The following is a 19,813-nucleotide window of genomic DNA, read 5'->3' as shown; positions in this document are numbered from 1 at the left end:
GTTGTAATCAAGGGGTTCAGTTTTTATGGCAAACTTGTCTCGGCATATAATAGCTAGTCCCCCCCCTCTTTTCCCTGATGATCTATCTAGTCTTGTTACCTGATAGCCATCTGGCATGGCGATGTTAAAGTCTGGGCCAGATGCAAGATCTGCCCAGGTCTCAGTAACAAACATGACGTCAATATTTTGACTGGTTATTAATTCTGCGACATCGTATCTGTGTTTTATGAGAGAGCGTGTATTTATGAGTACACAGCTTAAATGTTTAACGCTTTTGTCTCTGGAGGAAGGGGTGCAGAAGTGTTTAAAAAGGGGTGATGCTGCCCTTTGAATTCTCTGTATGGGCTACCAGATTCTGAAAAAGTTCACGATAATGCAGATGTTTCTCAGGAGCTGCCAAGAGGACCTGGTTAGCATAGTCTAGTCAGGACAGGATCAGCTGTGACAGCTTTTATCACACTGGTATGTGAATTTGCTTCAATGGTCAAAAGAACCTTTTTTAAGATTTGGAGATGGACAACCCCATTCTGGGCTACCCCAGATGCTTCAGCATTTAAAGACACATCTTTATCGAACCCCGACAGATTGCTATAGGATGGAGCTGGAGATGGGCCATTATTTCTGGCTACCAGAAGGTAACCCTATTTGCTAGGGTAAGTAGGATCTCAATTCCTGCAACTGTATTCAGTCAAAGGAACTTTAAAGAGTTTTTGATCTGTCCTAGCTAAGATACACCCAGAGTGAGAGGTAAGCCAAAAATACGCTCAATATCATCTGCATAAGAATAAATGTCGAAGTATATTATTTTCTGAAGCAGTAATACTAAGGGGCAAAGATAACGATTAAAAAGGAAAGAGGACAGTTTTGACTGCTTGTACCTGAAATAATCCCTGTGTGATTGAAGAGAAATTATTATTTGAAAACTTGGTCACCCATGGTTTGTTAGTCAACAAGAATGTATAATTTTTTGCCATTCACAAAGGTTTCAAATTATTTTCATCTTGAGATGAATCTTAAAGCATGCAGAATTCTTAAACAATTACTATAGTCCAACTTCACGAACAGCATCCTGAATTGTAATAAGCTGAATTGAGATGGAATTATAGCAAAAGAGATCTCTAATGTAATTGATATGTCTGCATTTGGAATGGAACCCAGTGGCTTGCATTAGTGGCTGATTTTCCAAAAACATAAGTTACTACAAATGATTTTTTAATTCTGCATAAATGTTCTTAGATTTTACTGGAACCTCACAAAAATGCAGAAGTTGAACTAGTCTCTGATGGAAAAGATGCTGGAAATGTAGTAGCAAACAAAGCTGTTGGAACGGAAATGCCTCAGGCTTGTTCCACTACCTTTAGTGCTCAACTCTGTGCATGGTATTCTGCCTTTCCCTTGGCCCTGGTGTCATGCTAATCTAAGGGCCCCTGTCTGGAAGTTGTGCATAGGAGTGGGACATAAACCTCCATACTTTGTTTCAGTCCCAAATCCCCTATGACCAAGGGAGAGAATGCTCTGGAGAGTACTCAAACAACTGCTATGCAGCTAGGCAGGTATCTGCCTGACAGCCAGTCTCCCAGATGTGAGAGTACATTACCCGAAGTTGTCATAACTCAGGGAAAGAGTAGGCGAAGTTTGGTTGCTTGAGGAAAAATAACATGGGAGAAAGGCAGAATTAGAAAGATAAGATTATGGGAACTGGTTTATGAGAGGCTGGTGTTAACCAATCGGATTCAGAGTAGGACCACATCCCTGGTAATTTAAGTAGCCGGGTGTCAGAAGTACTTTGCCTAACAACTGCTACTTGTACGGTTTCTGCTTGCTTAGGTTCATCACTGTTCTTCCCTTCACCTTTGTTTTGCTCTATCATTTGCCCTGTTTCCTCGTTATTGTAACTTTGAATGCCCCTGAAGAATAGCACTCATTTGGTTTAGAGCAGGGAAGGTTCTTGGGATTCCTGGGTTTTTAGTGGCATTCCCTTATGGAGCATCAGGTAAGATAAAGGAGGTAGTGGATTGTTTCATACTTGTATTCTGTCACCACTGCCATTACTTACCACCTGCCTTTGTTCTAATAGTCAGACAAGCAGAACCCGTGGTCTGAGTGATTTCTTTATAGACCTCTAAGGGAGACAGTGAAAGCCTGAGTCACGAAACATCTAAACGTCTTGGGAAATGTGACATCTACTCCAGTGTGTTTTCTCTCCCTTCCCCTATTATCAACTCGTATGTTAAAGGTTCCTATTCCTCCTCTTACCATTCCTACTTGGTGAGATTGGTGGACTGGCATCGGAGTACTCTCCTCCCACTTGTTCCCAAATGGGGTTGTGACAATAGTCTAGATTTCCTGCTGTTGGAGATGTGTGTCTACCCCAAAGTGCCTAGAAGTTTGCCAGTGCACTAAGAGAAGGAAGGAGTCTGTCTTGCCCTGCAATAGAAGATACTCTTCAGAAAGAGTGAAGTCCAGCAAGTCCCTGGTGACTTTGGAATACCAAGGAAGAAACCGACTGCCTGCGAGCAAACCAGAAGCATGCTTTTTGCCTGTGAACCCCCAGCGACACCCATTCTGGTTCCTGGCTGGAACCGTGATTCTCCAATTGTGTGATTGCCAGAGTCCCAGACAGATCTGCGATTGCGTGACTAATGAAGCTCCAGTTGGGGATGCAACTGTCAAGTTGCTGAAGGTCTGAGCAGAGTTGCAACTGCCGAATTGCTGAAGGCTCAAGTGGTGCTGCAACTGCAGAATTGCTGAAGGCCAACAGCTCAATAGCTAAACGCCCAGTCAGGGCTGTATCTGCAGAACAGTCGCCCCAGATGTGCAGTGCAGATTGCCAAAGACCCCCTCTTCGCACAGCCCCAGCCTTCGTTCTGATTAAGAACAAACCACATCAGGGCTACCAATCATTGAGCATAATACTGCATCTGTTGTGGCTGGGACTACGACCGTTCGGACACTCAACCAACCTCATGATACCCAGCGTAGCAACAATAGGAAGACAACTGGGTGGATGTGGTGTCATCCCATTCAAGTCTGGCCCTACAGAAGGCAACAGAGACCAACTAATTCTCCACAGCTATACACAAGCGCGCTGGAGAACCCCTCAATACAACTCATCAGAGTGCAAGGGGACAGGTGAAAGGACTTGTTAGACTCGTTTACCTGTGTAGCGGAAAGACAGACTGAACCCATGATGTAAAATGCTGATGATTGAAACTGCAAATTAGCTGAATTCCCTCTATCCTTGATTGACCTTAGAGTAAGGTTACTCATTACCCTAGAAGAGCCCTATGAGGGGACGTTAAGGGCCTAGGGTTCTGTTATATTATGTTATGTTACATTTATGAAATGCTTGTTTACTGACGTTTCAAATGTGCTAATGATACAGACATTTCCAGGCATTGAGATTACTAGGAAAACAGGTAGGTCTCGAAATATTGTCTAAAGTGAAATAAAGATGGCTCAATATGTAGGAATACTGCTGGAGAGTTACAAAGATAAGCATCAGCAACTGAAAAAGAGCAATCATCAAAACTAACTGTTTTGGTTCAGGGTATGTGTAAAAGTAGCAGATCATTGGATCTTAGATTGCGGGAGGTCAAATGTCTAGTACATTTTGATACCATACAATCATGAAACTGGAGGTCGAGGATTCGATGGATAATAGTTGGCCTTAAAAGCAATCAGTTTGCATACAGGGAGCAAATGCAATGGCCTTAGGGCTTGCCAAATATGATGGAATTTGGGTAAATTACAGACTAGACGTGCAGCAGAACTTATAGCTATCTAAAGAGTGTTTATTACCGTGACAGGAGCAGACAATAGAAATGAATTCCCTTAATCAATACTAGACGGGATAATAGAGAATAGAGAGGCGGGAAGGAGACGGTGGCAGTGTCTCCAACCCGCTTGCCGGTCAGCCTCGCTCCTGAGGGTATTTTTAAGAAAAACGCCATCACGATTGAATGATTTTTAGAATTGAATGTAGACTGTGGGCCAAGATAGATGGGGAAAAGTTCTACAAGGCCCTTGTGGATGCTGGCATAGCCGCTATTAATGACTGTTTAGACATAGAAGTCCACGGATCAAGGCTACTGGAAGCATTTGGGCAGATTGCCAATCTAGTCGATGGCTTGTTAAAAACTAGTGCACCCATAAAGAACTTTGGCAACCCTCGATGGTTTGATAAAGACTGCTCAAAAGCATTGAGGGAGCTCAAAAGCAGCCTTAAACTCAAACCAAGGGATCCCCAAAAAATTAAGGCGTGCAGGGAGAAATATAGGAAAGAGACCAAGAGGAGGAAACTCGCTCTGCAGGGTGAAGCATGGGCAGACTTAAGAGAAGCAGGGGAACGGAAGGATTTAGCGGGTTTTTGGAGAATTATCAACAAACCCACTTTTTTCAGGAAAACGATACCCCTGAGATAGGGTCTAATATCCTTCCAGAACAGTGGGTTACTCACTTCAGGGGCCTGTATAACCATGAGTTAGGCACCCCTGTAAAGCCACCTGAAATACCCACTCATGTCCCACTGGTCGTATTCACTATTAAGGAGATTACTGCTGGGATAGAGGGTCTGACTAGAAACAAAGCCCCGGGCCCTGACGGAATCCCTCCCGACCTGTTTCTGAGTAGCATAGAACTTTGGGCCCCTTTAATGACCAGGGTTATAAATACAGGTATCATCTGTGGCTTGCCACCGTCCTGGTCCAAAGCTATAATTGTGCCGATTTTCAAGAAAGGCAAAAGGGACGACCCTAAGTGCTATAGTCCTATATCCCTGATTGACGTATCGGCTAAACTTTTGGGTAGGGCAATCCTCAATAGACTGTCCGAGTGGACCGATGAAAATAATATCTTCTCGGACACCCAATATGGATTTAGGACAGGGAGGTCTACCAGCGATCAATGCCTGAACCTTTATATGCTGACTGCCAAATATACCCGGGCCAGTGATGAATCGATTTATATGGGATTCATGGATTTGGCAGCGGCATTTGATCACGTCAACAGGGAGAAACTGTGGGACATGATGTCCCACATGGGGATAGAGAGTGGTCTAATTAACAAGAGAATTGCATAGTGATACCACGGCCAGGGTTCGTTTTAACAGGGAGGGGGGGTTGACCGATTCTTTTCCCTGCATGAGTGGAGTCCGGCAAGGCTGTATTCTTGCCCCTTTTTTGTTCTCCCTTTATATTAATAATTTGGAGCAGTTTCTGTTAGGTTTAAAGACAGATTGCCCAAGGGTGGGGTCGCGTCATATCCCTGTTCTGCTCTATGCAGATGACGCGGTCCTGATCGCATGCACGCCAAGGAGCTTACAAATCTTGATTGATGGATTTGTTAAGTTCATGGGTTCCCTAGATCTCTCTGTTAACCTGGGTAAATCATATGTGCTCCTGGCGGGTAAAAAAACTCCCTCTAAATTTATTTACACAATAGGAAGTCACATAGTAGAAGAGGTTAAAACGTTTCCTTACCTAGGTGTAACCTTCGATGGCACCTTACAGTTTAACTCCCTGGTGGAGGAGCGTTGCCGCAAAATGATCGCCTCTAATGGGGCAATAGCAAGTTACGGCAGGAGGTTAGGTAGATGGAGCCCGGAACAGGTGATGAACCTGTACAGCTCCGTATCATGCTCTAAAGTCATCTATGGGGCAGAAGTATGGGGCTTTGTTAACACCACAAGAATCCAAAGGGAGGAAGACAAATATCTAAAATCCATCCTGAGAGTACCCCCAAGTACTGCTGGCTTCATAGTTCACAGGGAATTAGGGAGGCCATACCTAGATGATTTGGTAAAACTCAGGCCAATAGTGGCCTGGTTAAAAATCTGGGTCAATCCTGATGCGTCTCTAAGCAGAGAAATGTTATCCGATTGTTTAGAGAGGGACAATTGCATGCGAATTCCCTGGCTCATTTATGTAAAGAATACCCTAGAGGAACTAGGCTTGGGGAATCTTTTCACTAACCCTGCAACAATTGTAGCCCAGCATAAGATGCTAGTTAAGAAAAATTTTCTAGAGCTGAAATGTCAACGCAGAGCTGAGGCTGAAGGGAATAAAAAAACAGTGAGGGCCCATAACCTGGTGAAGAGCGTTGAGGGAATGGAGCCATATTTGTGATAGATTTTTGATGTGCCGTCTTAGATTGAACCTACTCCCATTTGTACTGGCATCACCAGCAGGGTTTGCAACATCAATTGAACAGAAGGGATCCTGCGGCTGCGACAATAGGTCTCCGCAGGATTCCCTTCACTTTGTTTTACTCTGCCCTTTTTAGGTTTCGGCTACCGTCGCACTGCGTAAGCAGTGGGCGGAGCCGAAATCTTTTGTCTGTAGTATGGGGGCTGAACACGCCCCTCTTCTCCATTGGCTGGCCTCGTAAATCCTGGCCAGCCATTGGAGGAGAGGAGCGTCACTCAGTTCAGGGCCCGCCTTGACGCGATTCGGGGGCGTTTCCGTGTCTTTTTTTAAGTCACGCCCTCTCCTCTTCCCATTGGCTGGAATTTTACCTTCCAGCCAATGGGAAGGGGAGAGCACGCAAACACGCCCCCGAATCCCAAAATGACCTTGTTTTATTGGCTACTTGGATCCCGGGCGGAATCCGACCTCCGCAGCAAACTGAAGCGTCAAGGAGCAGAACGGTAAAGTGGCTGCCGCTGTGCCCCTGTTTATGTTACACATTCTGGTACAAGTGTATGTGTCCTCAAATGCATTTTGCGATGTTGCTCGGCTTGTTTTAAGATTGTTTTGCAGTTTTATTTAGAGCGAACTGGTCCCGAAGGTATTGGAGCGTGAGCACTAGATACATTGAGCAAGGGTTTTAGGCACGGGGAGATTAAGTAGTTTGCACAGAATCACACGATGTTTAGCCGACGCAGAGACTCGAGCCGGGGATGCCACATCACGTACCCAGCCTCACTACTCCAGGTGAGCACCTCCCAGTGTTTACCGGAAAAGCTTCGCCTTCTGAAGCAGCTGAGCGGCTGCAAGAGTGTGTGGCGCACACTGGGGTCGTCTCTACGGAGCCTTTGAGCCCGAACGTTCTCCACGACTCCGTCCGCAGGTCTCTGTGATTAAAAATGAAAACATTTGGGTGTTGCATGTATGTTCGCACAAAAGGGCAGAGAGGATTACACACACGATTAAGGATGGGGCTCCTTTTCAGTATTTTTTAGGTACTGGAAGGGATGATCAGCAAGAGATACGCAAGTAAATGAACAATATGTATAATCGGGGCCAGATAAGGGTCTTAAACGTAATTCGGAAATTTAAACTACAAATCCCAGCATTCTTTCGTCACGTGATGTTGCACGTACGGTTAACTGGCCGTAATGGAGGTTTTGGCGTTTGAAGTGAATAACAGGCAAAGCGGAGCGTAGCCAGCAGTCAGCAGCGGGAACAACAAACGTTGAGAACAATCGTGTAACACTTCAAAGTAAGTGCGAAAATACACGATCTAACAAGAGACTAGGAGGCAGGAATGGTCGATAGAGAGAGTTTACAAATGTATTTTGTTTATTATTTATAGTGGCAACGTATGTGGAATCTTAGCGGTATATCGGGAACAGTTGGAGATTAAGAACACACTCTTATGTACACGGGTCCAGTACCTTGGAAGTAATTTGAGAGATAATCGTGGTTTGAAATGTTGTTACTGAATAGTTTTTCAGGTATAACAAGCGGTCTATAGTTTATTTTTGCAACGGACTACATAGAAAAGAAGTGTGGACCTTGAAGTAGTTGTACAGCCTTATGTAGTGTCACCTTTCATATACACTACGGGTGAGTGCGTAGTTCAAAACAACACATGAAGAGTAATTATATACTCCGCACTATGACTAATGGTTACTATACATCTAGTTGCAGATGTTAAAGATTTAGCGTCCCGATCATCCCGTTTGCATAGATTGTCACGAAGGTGATTCCGGTTGATTAAAGCGGCGGTGAGTTTCCTAGTATTGTAGTTGTGTAGTGGCAGAGGAAGGATGTTTTGGAGTTGATTACGAACAGTGCTGATATATTAATGGTTACATTGAATATTCACAAAATTGTGAACGTTGAGTTCAACAGGCACAGTGCACACTAGAGCAGGGCCATCCTGTTCATGGTTTGAATAAAAATGAATGGGCGCCATATATTGAATGTAACCAAAACATCAAAGGCGGGAATAAAACAGGACGCAATGCTAGCGCAAACCCTCGACCCCCGGAGAAGTAAACAGCGTGAACGTCCTTGCAGCTGGTGAACGCACGCACATAAACATATAGAAGGGCACACTGCACAGCTAAGCGATATTTAGTTTATATACTGCCGAGGCCGCTCTTGCTGAACGATGAGCGCTTTAGTTCCGGCGGTGTTTAAGAGGAGGAAAGTTCGATTTGTGTCTGTGTGGGGGGTGTTCTCAATAGGGGGCACGGGTAGCCCTAGTCCTTCTGGGTAAGAACCCCTTGCTCACAAACAAGAGTGAGACAACCCATAGTCCTAAGGGGGGCTCAGTACTCTGTGGGAAAGGGGGTGGGGGGGATGGGACACGAAATGCCACTGCCTCCTCCCCACCCCTCACACTTTGTGTCATCATCTCCCAATACTTTTCCTTTTTAACTTTAACATAATCACAGGCTCTCTGCACGAACTGTTATTGCATCATGACATTTGACAAATGGCTATAAATGTGATAAATGTCAACATTTATAGTTTCGTCTAATGTTCTTTCACCATGACTTAGTCTGCACTGCAGATGACTACACCGCTTTAGCTCTGAGATGGTAACTTTCCTTTAATTGCAATAACTCCACACGTAGAATCTAATTTGATTATCAGAGCTGGCTAACACTGTCATTAAAGTTTAATGCTTTTTGATTGATTGTGCCCATGTTAAAATCTAGAAAATATAATTGCAGTGTCAGCTTCTCCTTGTAAAGCGGATCTTCAAAGGTTCATTCAACTTTTGTTTTGTAATTAGATTTGACAAAGAATTATCATTTGCCTTCAGGAGTCAATTTTGCTTATTAATTGGTGCATTCTGTCTTTAAGAGACAAAAAGGTGCAGATATAACTCCATTATCGTATCTGCCCACATCTTAACATCATACGCGCACATACACTATGATTGGTAAGTGATGTACACTACGTCAGCGACGGTTGTATTTATAAAACTGACGTAACGTGCGCACTCCTTATAAGGAAAGGCGTCACTTGGTGTTTACTCTTTACTAACCACAGATCTGCAGATTCCACTCTGAAGCCTGCAGCCGACGGTGTCTGCCTACAGTGGATCTCTATAAATTGGTATTGACACGGAACAAGCCGTGGGTGGAAATATTTATTTAGCTCTTAAGTGGAACAATTGTCAGGCCGGCTAATCTGCAGGGATTCTCCCTGAGGCTTCGGGCCGAGACGGTCAATACGGTCTCTGGTTTCTAGATGTCTCTGCTGTTGCAGGCCCGGGACGTGGCTAGGCACGGAGAGCAGATGGGGACAAGACCCCCACCCCCATTTTAGCGGATCCCTAGCTCGACAACTCAGGGTGCATATGGTATAACGCCCTATGGGCCATTATTACAGAACAAGCATTTACAATCCAACGGTTTCGCCTTTGGAAAAGTTAGAGCTATTAGCAATGTAAATGACAATGCCATTCATTTATCTGTTTTCAAAACCAACACATAAATACAAATTTTGTCATTTACAATGCCAATAGCTCAAACTTTTCCAAAGCTGAAACCGTTGCATTGTAAATGCTTGTTTTATAATGCCCCGGCGCAGATTTCTTGTAAAAGTTTTAAAACAAGCTAAACTGGAACATGCCAGGGAGGCATTAGTCTTTTTACAAAAAGCATCGGACCCGTTTACACTGTGTTGTATAATGAATTTTATCAAGGTAGCGGTCCGTTTAAGGCTAACTAGGGGTGATGAATGAGGTGTTTCCGATTTTATTGCCCACAAAGTCTTATACTCTCTCCCCGTTAGTGTCCCATGTTAACTTTTATACTTTTGTATCAGGATCTTGAAAATGTTTAATGACTTTTTATTCATGTAATTATGTATGTGCTTTTATGATGATTTTTAATCACTGAATAAAGATTCCTGACTGACTGAATGTAGACTGTGTTTTAAATACTGTGTTTCATTTAAAATTGAACATCGCATTTCCTGCATTACTCCGCACCAACACTTGCCTTAGACCACACTCCTGTGCCTCTATTGTCGCGCCATAGCGCTGGTAACCGCCTCCCACCTCCCATTGTTGCTAGGGGGTGGTAGGCATTTGCGGCACTTCCGGTTCCACCAGGAGCGGTTAGCGCTCTAGTGGCTGCACACAGGCCATTTAGGCGGAGCACTGGAGGAGCTCGCTGCGGGAAGGAGACGGTGGCAGTGTCTCCAACCCGCTTGCCGGTCAGCCTCGCTCCTGAGGGTATTTTTAAGAAAAACGCCATAGCGATTGAATCGTTTTTAGAATTGAATGTAGACTGTGTTTTAAATACTGTGTTTCATTTAAAATTGAACATCGCATTTCCTGCATTACTCCGCACCAACACTTGCCTTAGACCACACTCCTGTGCCTCTATTGTCGTGCCATAGCGCTGGTAACCACCTCCCACCTCCCATTGTTGCTAGGGGGTGGTAGACATTTGCGGCACTTCCGGTTCCACTAGGAGCGGTTAGTGCTCTAGTGGCTGCACACAGGCTATTTAGGCGGAGCACTGGAGGAGCTCGCTGCGGGAAGGAGACGGTGGCAGTGTCTCCAACCCGCTTGCCGGTCAGCCTCGCTCCTGAGGGTATTTTTAAGAAAAACGCCATAGCGATTGAATCGTTTTTAGAATTGAATGTAGACTGTGTTTTAAATACTGTGTTTCATTTAAAATTGAACATCGAATTTCCTGCATTACTCCGCACCAACACTTGCCTTAGACCACACTCCTGTGCCTCTATTGTCGCGCCATAGCGGTGGTAACTGCCTCCCACCTCCCATTGTTGCTAGGGGGTGGTAGGCATTTGCGGCACTTCCGGTTCCACTAGGAGCGGTTAGCGCTCTAGTGGCTGCACACAGGCTATTTAGGCGGAGCACTGGAGGAGCTCGCTGCGGGAAGGAGATGGTGGCAGTGTCTCCAACCCGCTTGCCGGTCAGCCTCGCTCCTGAGGGTATTTTTAAGAAAAACGCCATAGCGATTGAATCGCTTTTAGAATTGAATGTAGACTGTGTTTTAAATACTGTGTTTCATTTAAAATTGAACATCGCATTTCCTGCATTACTCCGCACCAACACTTGCCTTAGACCACACTCCTGTGCCTCTATTGTCGCGCCATAGCGCTGGTAACCGCCTCCCACCTCCCATTGTTGCTAGGGGGTGGTAGGCATTTGCGGCACTTCCGGTCCCACTAGGAGCGGTTAGCGCTCTAGTGGCTGCACACAGGCTATTTAGCCCTCGCACTTTCTTGAACGCGCAGCGATCGCGCGCAGCCCCGCCTAAGACCCGCCAAAGAGCTGCCCGTCTGCGCCCGTCCGCGACAGGACGGGGCACAGGGGCCATGGACTCTGTCTCAGCCCGACCAGCTTTACCAGGTATGAGCAAACAATATATAACATATTCCGCCCAAACACTACGGGATCTCAAGCCTCCATTTAAATGCTGCACTAAAATACCTTGGCAGACAGTTGCGGGAGGCTTCTCATGTCTTCAGTGTCGCCGTCATTCAATCACTAGCACTACCCAATCAGAGGCAAACACTCCCTCAGATGGATTAAAGAGCTTCCTCCTAAATGTGCGATCCCTACCCAAACACCAGCACCAGGTTTGGGATTTAGTTAACACCATTCAGCCGGATATATGTTTCCTCACCGAAACATGGATGAAGCCCCATACAACCACAGCCATAGTAATGGGGATTCCATCTGGTTATAAGTTTAAACACCTAGACAGAGAAGTGAAAACAGGTGGTGGTTTGGCTATAATATATAAGGACGAGCTAAAGGTCACTATACTCGAACAACATCGAAGTCTACAACTAGAAATCATGATCTTTAAAATCGAACTAACTAGCCACACTTCCTGGAAAGGCGCTTTGGCTTATCGCCCACCAGCATCAAACCCTGATTTTGCGCTCACTCTTCAAGAGCTTTTAGCTCCCCGTCTTAAATCTAAAGAAGATTTTATTCTCTTGGGTGATTTTAACACCCATGTAGATCAGCCAGAACTACTCGAATCCATTTCCCTAGTTACGGATCTATCAAATTTAGGTCTAGAATTACAAAATAAAGGACCCACACATAGGGGCGGCCACACGCTAGACTTAGTTTTTTCCAATTGCACTAAATTAACTTGTCTTCCAGCAAGAGAGATTCTTTGGACGGACCATTTCTTGTTGGAATTTAACTTATTGATTCCAAAAAGATCCATCAATAAAGTACCATCTCCTCCTACCTGGCGCCGTCAATGGCATAAAATCTCAGTCAATAAATTACAGGAAACTTGGATACAACCTGTCATATTGGCAGAAGACACAGCAGATATAGTGTTGGCTAAACTTAATGATTCAATTAAGCGAGCCATTGACATCTTAGCCCCTTTAAAATTACAAAAACAGTATCCTTCCTCTAAGCAGGAGAGCTGGTACACTCCTGAATTAAGAGAAGAGAAGCGGAAATGTAGACGAGCAGAGAAAAGATGGAGGAGAAGTAAAACTGAGGAGACTCGAGCAGTTTTTCTAGATGCCCAAACAATATACTACAAAAATATAAAGCAAGCTAGGAAACATCGTCTAATGCAACAGCTAGCAGAAGCGGGTAACTGTTCCAAAGAGCTCTTTAAAATTCTGCAGAATTTTATAAAACCCGCTGCATGTGAGAGCTCTGACGATTTTTCGCAGACTCTATGCGATGAAATCTCGCTATTCTTTGAGGAAAAAATAAATACTATCTATGGAAGAATAGTGGCAGCTAACAATAACATGGGTGATATTGATAAGTCCCTACCCCTGATCCCGGCAAAGCATAACAACCATCCGCTGCTGTCTATCCCTCCAGTTGACAATGCAGAACTCCTTTCCCTTATCACCCACATTAAATCTGGATCTCCAAATGACCTCCTCCCTGCCAAGATGGTTGCCACTCTGATCTCTCTCTTGGGGCCCTCCATACAGAGTGTTAATAACATCTCTCTAGTGAAAGGACAAGTCCCGGCAGAATGGAAAAGAGCGGTGGTAAACCCAATAAGGAAAAAAGCGGCTTCTCCATGGACAGACCTCTCAAACCTGCGTCCCATTTCACTTTTGCCTTACATCGGCAAAATAGCAGAGAAGCACGTGAACACCTATCTATCAGGACATCTAGAAGCGACGGAGGGCCTGGACTATTCGCAATCTGGGTTCAGGCCTAACCACAGCACCGAATCAGCCCTCCTAACAGTGACCAATAACATCAATATTGGCACTGGACGAGGGCAGTTCTATGATTCTGGTGCTGTTGGATCTCTCCGCCGCTTATGATACGGTGTCTCACACGGTGCTCCTCGATCGCTTAAAGGACGTAGGTTTGGAAGGAGTGGCTCTGTCATGGATGAAAAGTTTCCTATCTGGTCGCTCCCAAGAAGTTTGGCTGGGCTCCCACAAATCCACCTATAGGGAGCTCAACAAGGGAGTGCCACAGGGCTCATGTTTAAGCCCGACACTCTTCAATGTGTATGTGGCCCCCTTAGCCAACTTAGCAAGATCATTTGGGTTTACCCCGGTGTCGTACCCCGGTGTCGTACGCCGACGACACCCAACTCCTCTTTCCTTTTAAAAATCTGACCCCTGCAATAAAAAGATCATTTGCAGATGGAATGAAAGCAATATCAGAGTGGATGTCATCAAACTGTCTTCAATGCAACGTTGGGAAAACAGAGGTCATGTTGTTTGGACAAGCGGCAATACACTGGTCACTTGAATGGTGGCCCTCAGAATTAGGTCCTGTTCCCAGCCCTAAGAGTACGGTAAAAAACTTGGGAGTGCTATTAGATCAGACACTCACTCTTAAAGATCACGTAAACCAGGTGGCTGGTACCTGCTTTCGGGCAATTGGGATGTTAAGAAGAGTGTTTCCCTAGCTGCCAGATTGCCACAGGAAAACACTTGTGCAGGCGCTAGTCATCAGCAGAGTGGATTATTGTAACGATCTTCTTTTAGGTGCCAACGAACGACAATTTAATAAGTTACAAGTAATCCAAAATACGGCAGCAAGGACAGTCTTGAATGCTCCCCTAGGACTCCTTCCTGCCCCCTGCTGACCAGACTCCATTGGTTACCGGTGAGGAAACGAGTGCAGTTTAAGACTCTATGCACCATTCACAAAAGTGTGATAGGTGAAGGCCCAAAATATCTGGACAAAATCTTTCAACCACACGTTCCTGGGCGCTTTCTGCGCTCTAGTAATCAACAACTATTGCAGATACCTAGAATTAAGAAGTCTAGACAAGGAGGCCGAGCGCTGGCCCATGTGGGACCAGTGCTCTGGAACTCCCTACCTCTTGAGCTGAGATCACTCACTAACCATTTGACTTTCCGGAAGACCTTAAAAACATACTTATTTACCAGCAACTAATCTCTTCCATTGTAAGATGTAATATCCCTCTTGAATCTAACCATCTGGAGCTATATTCTTACTGGCAAAGCGTGGAGATACCCCTTTGGGGGTCTATTCAGGCGCTATATAAGAATCTAAAATAAATAAATAAATAAATAAATAGCATTGACCACTGTTATATGATGGCAACAATCCAGGAAAGGTAGAATTTTGCAGAAGTTTTTTAAATAATAGAAACAGGCATTAGCTACTTTATTCAGCAGTTTGGTATTAAGCGTACTCCCTAGATTGTGTATAGAAGTTGAAATGTCCAATGAGGACCCCATAAAGGAAGGCCATTTAAGCGTATTATAGGATAATGCTCCTTCTGGTACAACCAGTAGTTCTGTCTGAGAGGGATTTCCTATAGTTTTGTGTAGGGTGGGTGTAGAGTCCATGGGACATAGTGACTAGAGACATTGATTAAGTATATCAGGATATGATTATTTGAGTATGTAGTAATGTATATAACAATGTGATTAAAGTACTTTGTTTCTTACAAAGATAAGCGCCGGAATCAACATTCTCTGTATTGAGACTCTTGGTTGATAGTTGAGATCAGGAACCTCTTCCCGTATTCCCTGAAAAGTCTGTGGCTGCTCGCCGGAGCTACCCCGAGAGACAAGATCAGCATGGGTTGTAGTGGCCATTTGCTGACCTACAATAGGATGGGTCCCGGGACATCAGTGGCAAACAACATCCACTCACGATGTTGAGGCCCAGTGGCCTCTACCTGACCTTTGGCCCTCCAACCGGCTCTGACAAAGGCTCTAAGGCTGACTTGACAAAGGTTTGTACTACCTCCTAAGACTGGATGTAGAAACTATTTGCAAGCACAATTTAATTGCCAAAACCTGTCTCAGAGCTGATCAAAACGTCAACGCTTGGGAGGCATAATGACTCAGCAAGTTGAATGCTCTCCAGTGACTCTTTGAGCGATCTCAAAGTCATGATTTTAAATACTCTAATGTCCAACTGATCCTTCCAAAGCTTATACATTTATTACATTTAAACTGAACGAATAAACACATGTTAATTATAGCGTTTGGAAATAGCAAGCGTGCTATGATGTGCTATATAAAAAAAATGATTATTCATTTGTGGCTCTGTTGATTAAAGGGTCTGTGGTGGCAAAACCTGCAACTTTAGGCTAACAAATGTAATACATTGTAAGTGAAAGAATCGGTGTAGGAGATCTCCAAACTTAACACAGCAAAGAAAGTAGCTGATCAAGCTGTAAAAAAAACTGGGGACCTTCAGAAAGATCTGGAAAATGGTATCACGATTTATAAGCCAAAGGATCGTATGCTCCTCTGTGATGTACCTTATCACAGAAATATGTACTAGCGATGCGCATGTGGCATTTCTTTTTTTCTTGTGACTCCTGCGTTCTGGTGGCTAGTGCATTTTGCTGTTAGCGTTGTTGTATTGCATTTAAATGTAAAGCGTAGCAACAGTGGTTTCCCTCCTTTTGCTAAACAATTGATATTGCACAAACTACTTCAGCCAAAAAGTATTAACTGGAAAAGTGACATCTTATTTCTTATGGATTCTGATTTACGTGGTGGAAAAAATTGAGATAAAATCGGCCAGGAAGTAAACTGACATTACACATGTGCATCACTGTTTTATGTGCAAAGAGACATCGCAGTGCTTAAAGTGCCTGTTTAATTTTCTTCACAGCCTATAATTCCAACCAGTCCGAACAGTGGCTCAACGACGCCAACTGGCACCATCGGCATGTCCTCTAAGATGGACAGCTCTGCCCTCCATGACGTTTTCATCCTGTCGCCTGTTTCAGGGATGTATGGCCCCAGGTAAACCATAAAAGTAACACAATTTGCCTGTATTTAAATGCAATTATTTTCAGCAACAGAGCGTTCTTGGACTCTATCTCAAAATCAGTGCAAGACAAGGAAGCCACCTTTTATTTGTTTTATTTGTACAGTGCAGTGCTGGGCTTTCTGCATTGAAATGTAAGGTTGATCACCCAGTAGAATTCAAAACACGTCAATTGTCGTTTCATGATAATGACCCTGTTGTGGAAGGAAGCAAAGGCATAGCATTTTCTATCATCTCCCCCTTATGCTTATATCTCGAAAGACGGCTACCCAAGTTTTTAGGTCTTGCCTCTGTCAGTGCCTGTGTATGTGCTCTCGCTTATTGTGTTCTTCAAAGGGTTTGGAGTCCGCCCATTGCTTACCAGTCCCGGGCTTCATTGTCACTCTCATTAGCTGTCTTCTAATTGGGCAGCGGTTGCCAGCATCACTTCTTTACTTTCAACTGCAGCACAGACCAAGCCGTTCGGCTGCAGCATGGACCAAGCACTGATTGCTTTATTTGGGCTAAGGTCCTTCGGCTGCTAGCGCTGTAATGAAGATACTATTTTTTAATTTTATTTTCTTGCTTCTTCCACTCTCACTTTCCTGTCTGAATTGCTTCTTTCACTCTCATCCCTGCCTATGTGGCTTGTTCCCTATCACCCCTGCCCATGTAGCTTGTTCCCCTTTCACCCCCTGTCCATTTAACTTCCGTTCCAACCACGCTCCGTGTTGCTTCTTCCCTCTACCATCAATCCGTGTTGCTTATTCTCTTCAACCCCTTTGCTGACCCTGTTGCTTATCTCCCGTCACTCCAACCACCATAAGGAAAAAAATGTGTTATGATGCGGCTAGTGCTGGCCTCTTCATAGAGGTTTTTTTCCCTGTCCCATTTATTCCCCTATGCGCTACTATTGTTCAACTCTACCCAACTCGCAAAGCTAATAGTCGACATCTATTTGCTTTGCCAATACTTAGTCAAGATATGATTCACAGGTGTGCACACATCTAGGACCAGATCAGCTGCTGGCTTCTGAATCTCATCCTTATGGCAGTGAATAGAGTTGACACTCCATAGACATTCCAAACTGTTCATCGATTTCTGACACAGAGGCCTCCCTTATGAGTTGCTAAGAGTGGTATTCTCTATAGGGATACTACATGTGGGAACTCCGAGTGGTCAGGTGATTACAAACCCAAGCATTCTGTCCTGAAACACCAGGCCAATTTTATGGGCAGTGGTTTTACAGTGCGGGGACAGCATTCCCCCTGCTCACCCCCAATGCCCTACTAGCCAGCCTACAGTATCCCGCCCCCTAGACCACCTCACTGCAGCCCGTTCCGCACCCACCAGCACCACCACACATATTTACCACCAGTTCAGAGCAGGTAGCAAATATATGTGTTAATCTCACTGTCTGGCAGATTATTCCCCAATCTGTGGACTTTAGTCTGTGATTACCGTTCTTTGTGCGTGCCGGTACCACTATTAAAGTTGTACGGCACCCTCGCTACAATCGGCGTTTGTTGCCCCGCCCACTTCTGGCATGCGCGACGTTTTAGGGGGCGTGGGTTCGCATACAATAGGGGCCCTCTTAGAAGGGAGCTCTGTATCTATATATCTGATGGTCAATATTGCCTATAGTGGGGTGTTTTCCTACAAAACATACTTGAAACCACCATTTAATCACCAAATCTTTAAATGTACTAAGGAGGTTAAAGATATAAAAACATTTAGATGTTATAATGTGTAATCCACTTTTTCTTTACATCTTAAAACTACAACCCTGTGATTGCCTACTACTACAACCCTATTCTTTCAGGTATATGTCTATGAATTTCATGCAGTGTATAGACCCATTCAATGTCTGTCATGTGGTATAGGAGCCCAGGGGCATGTCTCCCTTGTAGCATCCAATGGTGACTCTATTTTAGCATATTAGTGTATTAGCGTAGCCTCCTATCAGACCATTATTTTGATAGATACATATATTTCTTGTATTTCACAGTGTCTATGGACTTAATTGGAATTGTCCCTAATAAACTCATTTTATATGGAGGATATCCTGTTCCACTCTATAACATCGTTAAGTCCCGTTTGGTCAGTGCCCTCCTGAAATATCCAGCGGGCCTCTTTTTTGTACAGTCTGTTTTCCATATTAAATTGGTCCCCGACCACTCTTTCCACGACTACCCACCGCAGATCCCTGGGTTGGTGTTTGAGGGTAGAGAAATGCTGAACTAGTTTTGTGGTGAGTTTACCTAGTTTCAAAGTGCTCAGATGTTCCTGGATTCTGGTTTTTATCTTTCTGGTGGTGAGGCCTATGTAGTGCATATCACATGGGCAAGTGATCCTGTATATGACATTAGTTGCATTGCAATTACTGAATTTGTTGAGGTACCATATTCTGCCGTTTGAAAGGGTCACTGTTTTTGTCTTAGTGGTTTATGCACAGAATGTGCACCCACCACATGTATAGTGTCCTGGGGGAATGGCCTGGTCCTACCTGTCCTATAGTGGTCGAGTGTGAACCAAACGGTCCCTCAAATTTGTAGAGTGCTTAAAAGCAAATCTAGGCTGTGGCATTTGCATAGATGTTGTACTTAGCAGGTGCCAATGCTTCTAATTATCTTTCTGATCCTGGTAGAAGATGGACCAAATGTGGTGACCACAGGTATACAGTCCTTCTGGTCTTTCTTGCTTCTTTCTAGCAAGGCCTCTCTAGGACTGCCAAACGCCGATTGTAGCGAGGGTGCCGTACAACTTTAATAGTGGTACCGGCATGCACAAAGAACACAGGGGGATGAGCGGAGGCCATATACCTCCACAGAGCGGTAAGTGTGGAGTGTTTCTCGTAACGTAGGACCCTAGTTGAATCTGAGGAGGCAGAGATTTTCACTTGGGATGTGTAAGCGGTGTCCCGTTGCACATGAGAGATACGAATATCGAACGACAGGCTTACTAGCCCGCATACCTTAAAACAGTATTTAAGAACTACGCGGTCAGTCGTGTGAAGAAGCAGAGTTGAGAAATGATAATTTGATCGGGGCATGGTATTACAGCGGGCCCAGAATAGCTCCCATATGAATGGGAATGATTTAAGCATTTACATCAGTTAAAAAGGGACGTATTGTATAAATGGCACAAAAAGCCATTTTCTTTTCTTTTCTCTTTTAGAAAACGGACAGGGACTGTGCAGTATCTTCCGCGACTCAATATATTTTATAATCACCTCATGTATGTTGTTTTATGTTGTAGACTGGCCTAAGGCAGTTTCCGGTAGCAATAAAGATAGCTACGAACGCCGGAGTTTTCAGTTTCTTCTACGGGGGCGCTGGTATACTCATGAACGGCAGCTACCTGGTAAATAATGAAGAGGTTATAAATG

The 19,813-nt window shown here is 44.4% G+C and overlaps 1 protein-coding gene across 1 annotated transcript in view; it reads left to right on the top strand.

The window, feature by feature from the left end:
- LOC144828230 (connector enhancer of kinase suppressor of ras 2-like) overlaps positions 1–19,813 on the top strand; it is a 2,060,726-nt gene that overhangs the window by 1,030,239 nt on the left and 1,010,674 nt on the right. Inside the window, exon 10 of the mRNA XM_078686315.1 lies at positions 16,288–16,421. Coding sequence (XP_078542441.1) covers positions 16,288–16,421 — 134 coding nt within the window. The remainder of the gene's footprint in view (positions 1–16,287; positions 16,422–19,813) is intronic.

This window comes from Lissotriton helveticus, chromosome 4_1, assembly GCF_964261635.1.
Source record: "Lissotriton helveticus chromosome 4_1, aLisHel1.1, whole genome shotgun sequence".
NCBI lineage: Eukaryota > Metazoa > Chordata > Amphibia > Caudata > Salamandridae > Lissotriton > Lissotriton helveticus.
This window is presented reverse-complemented; position numbering and strand designations above follow the sequence as displayed.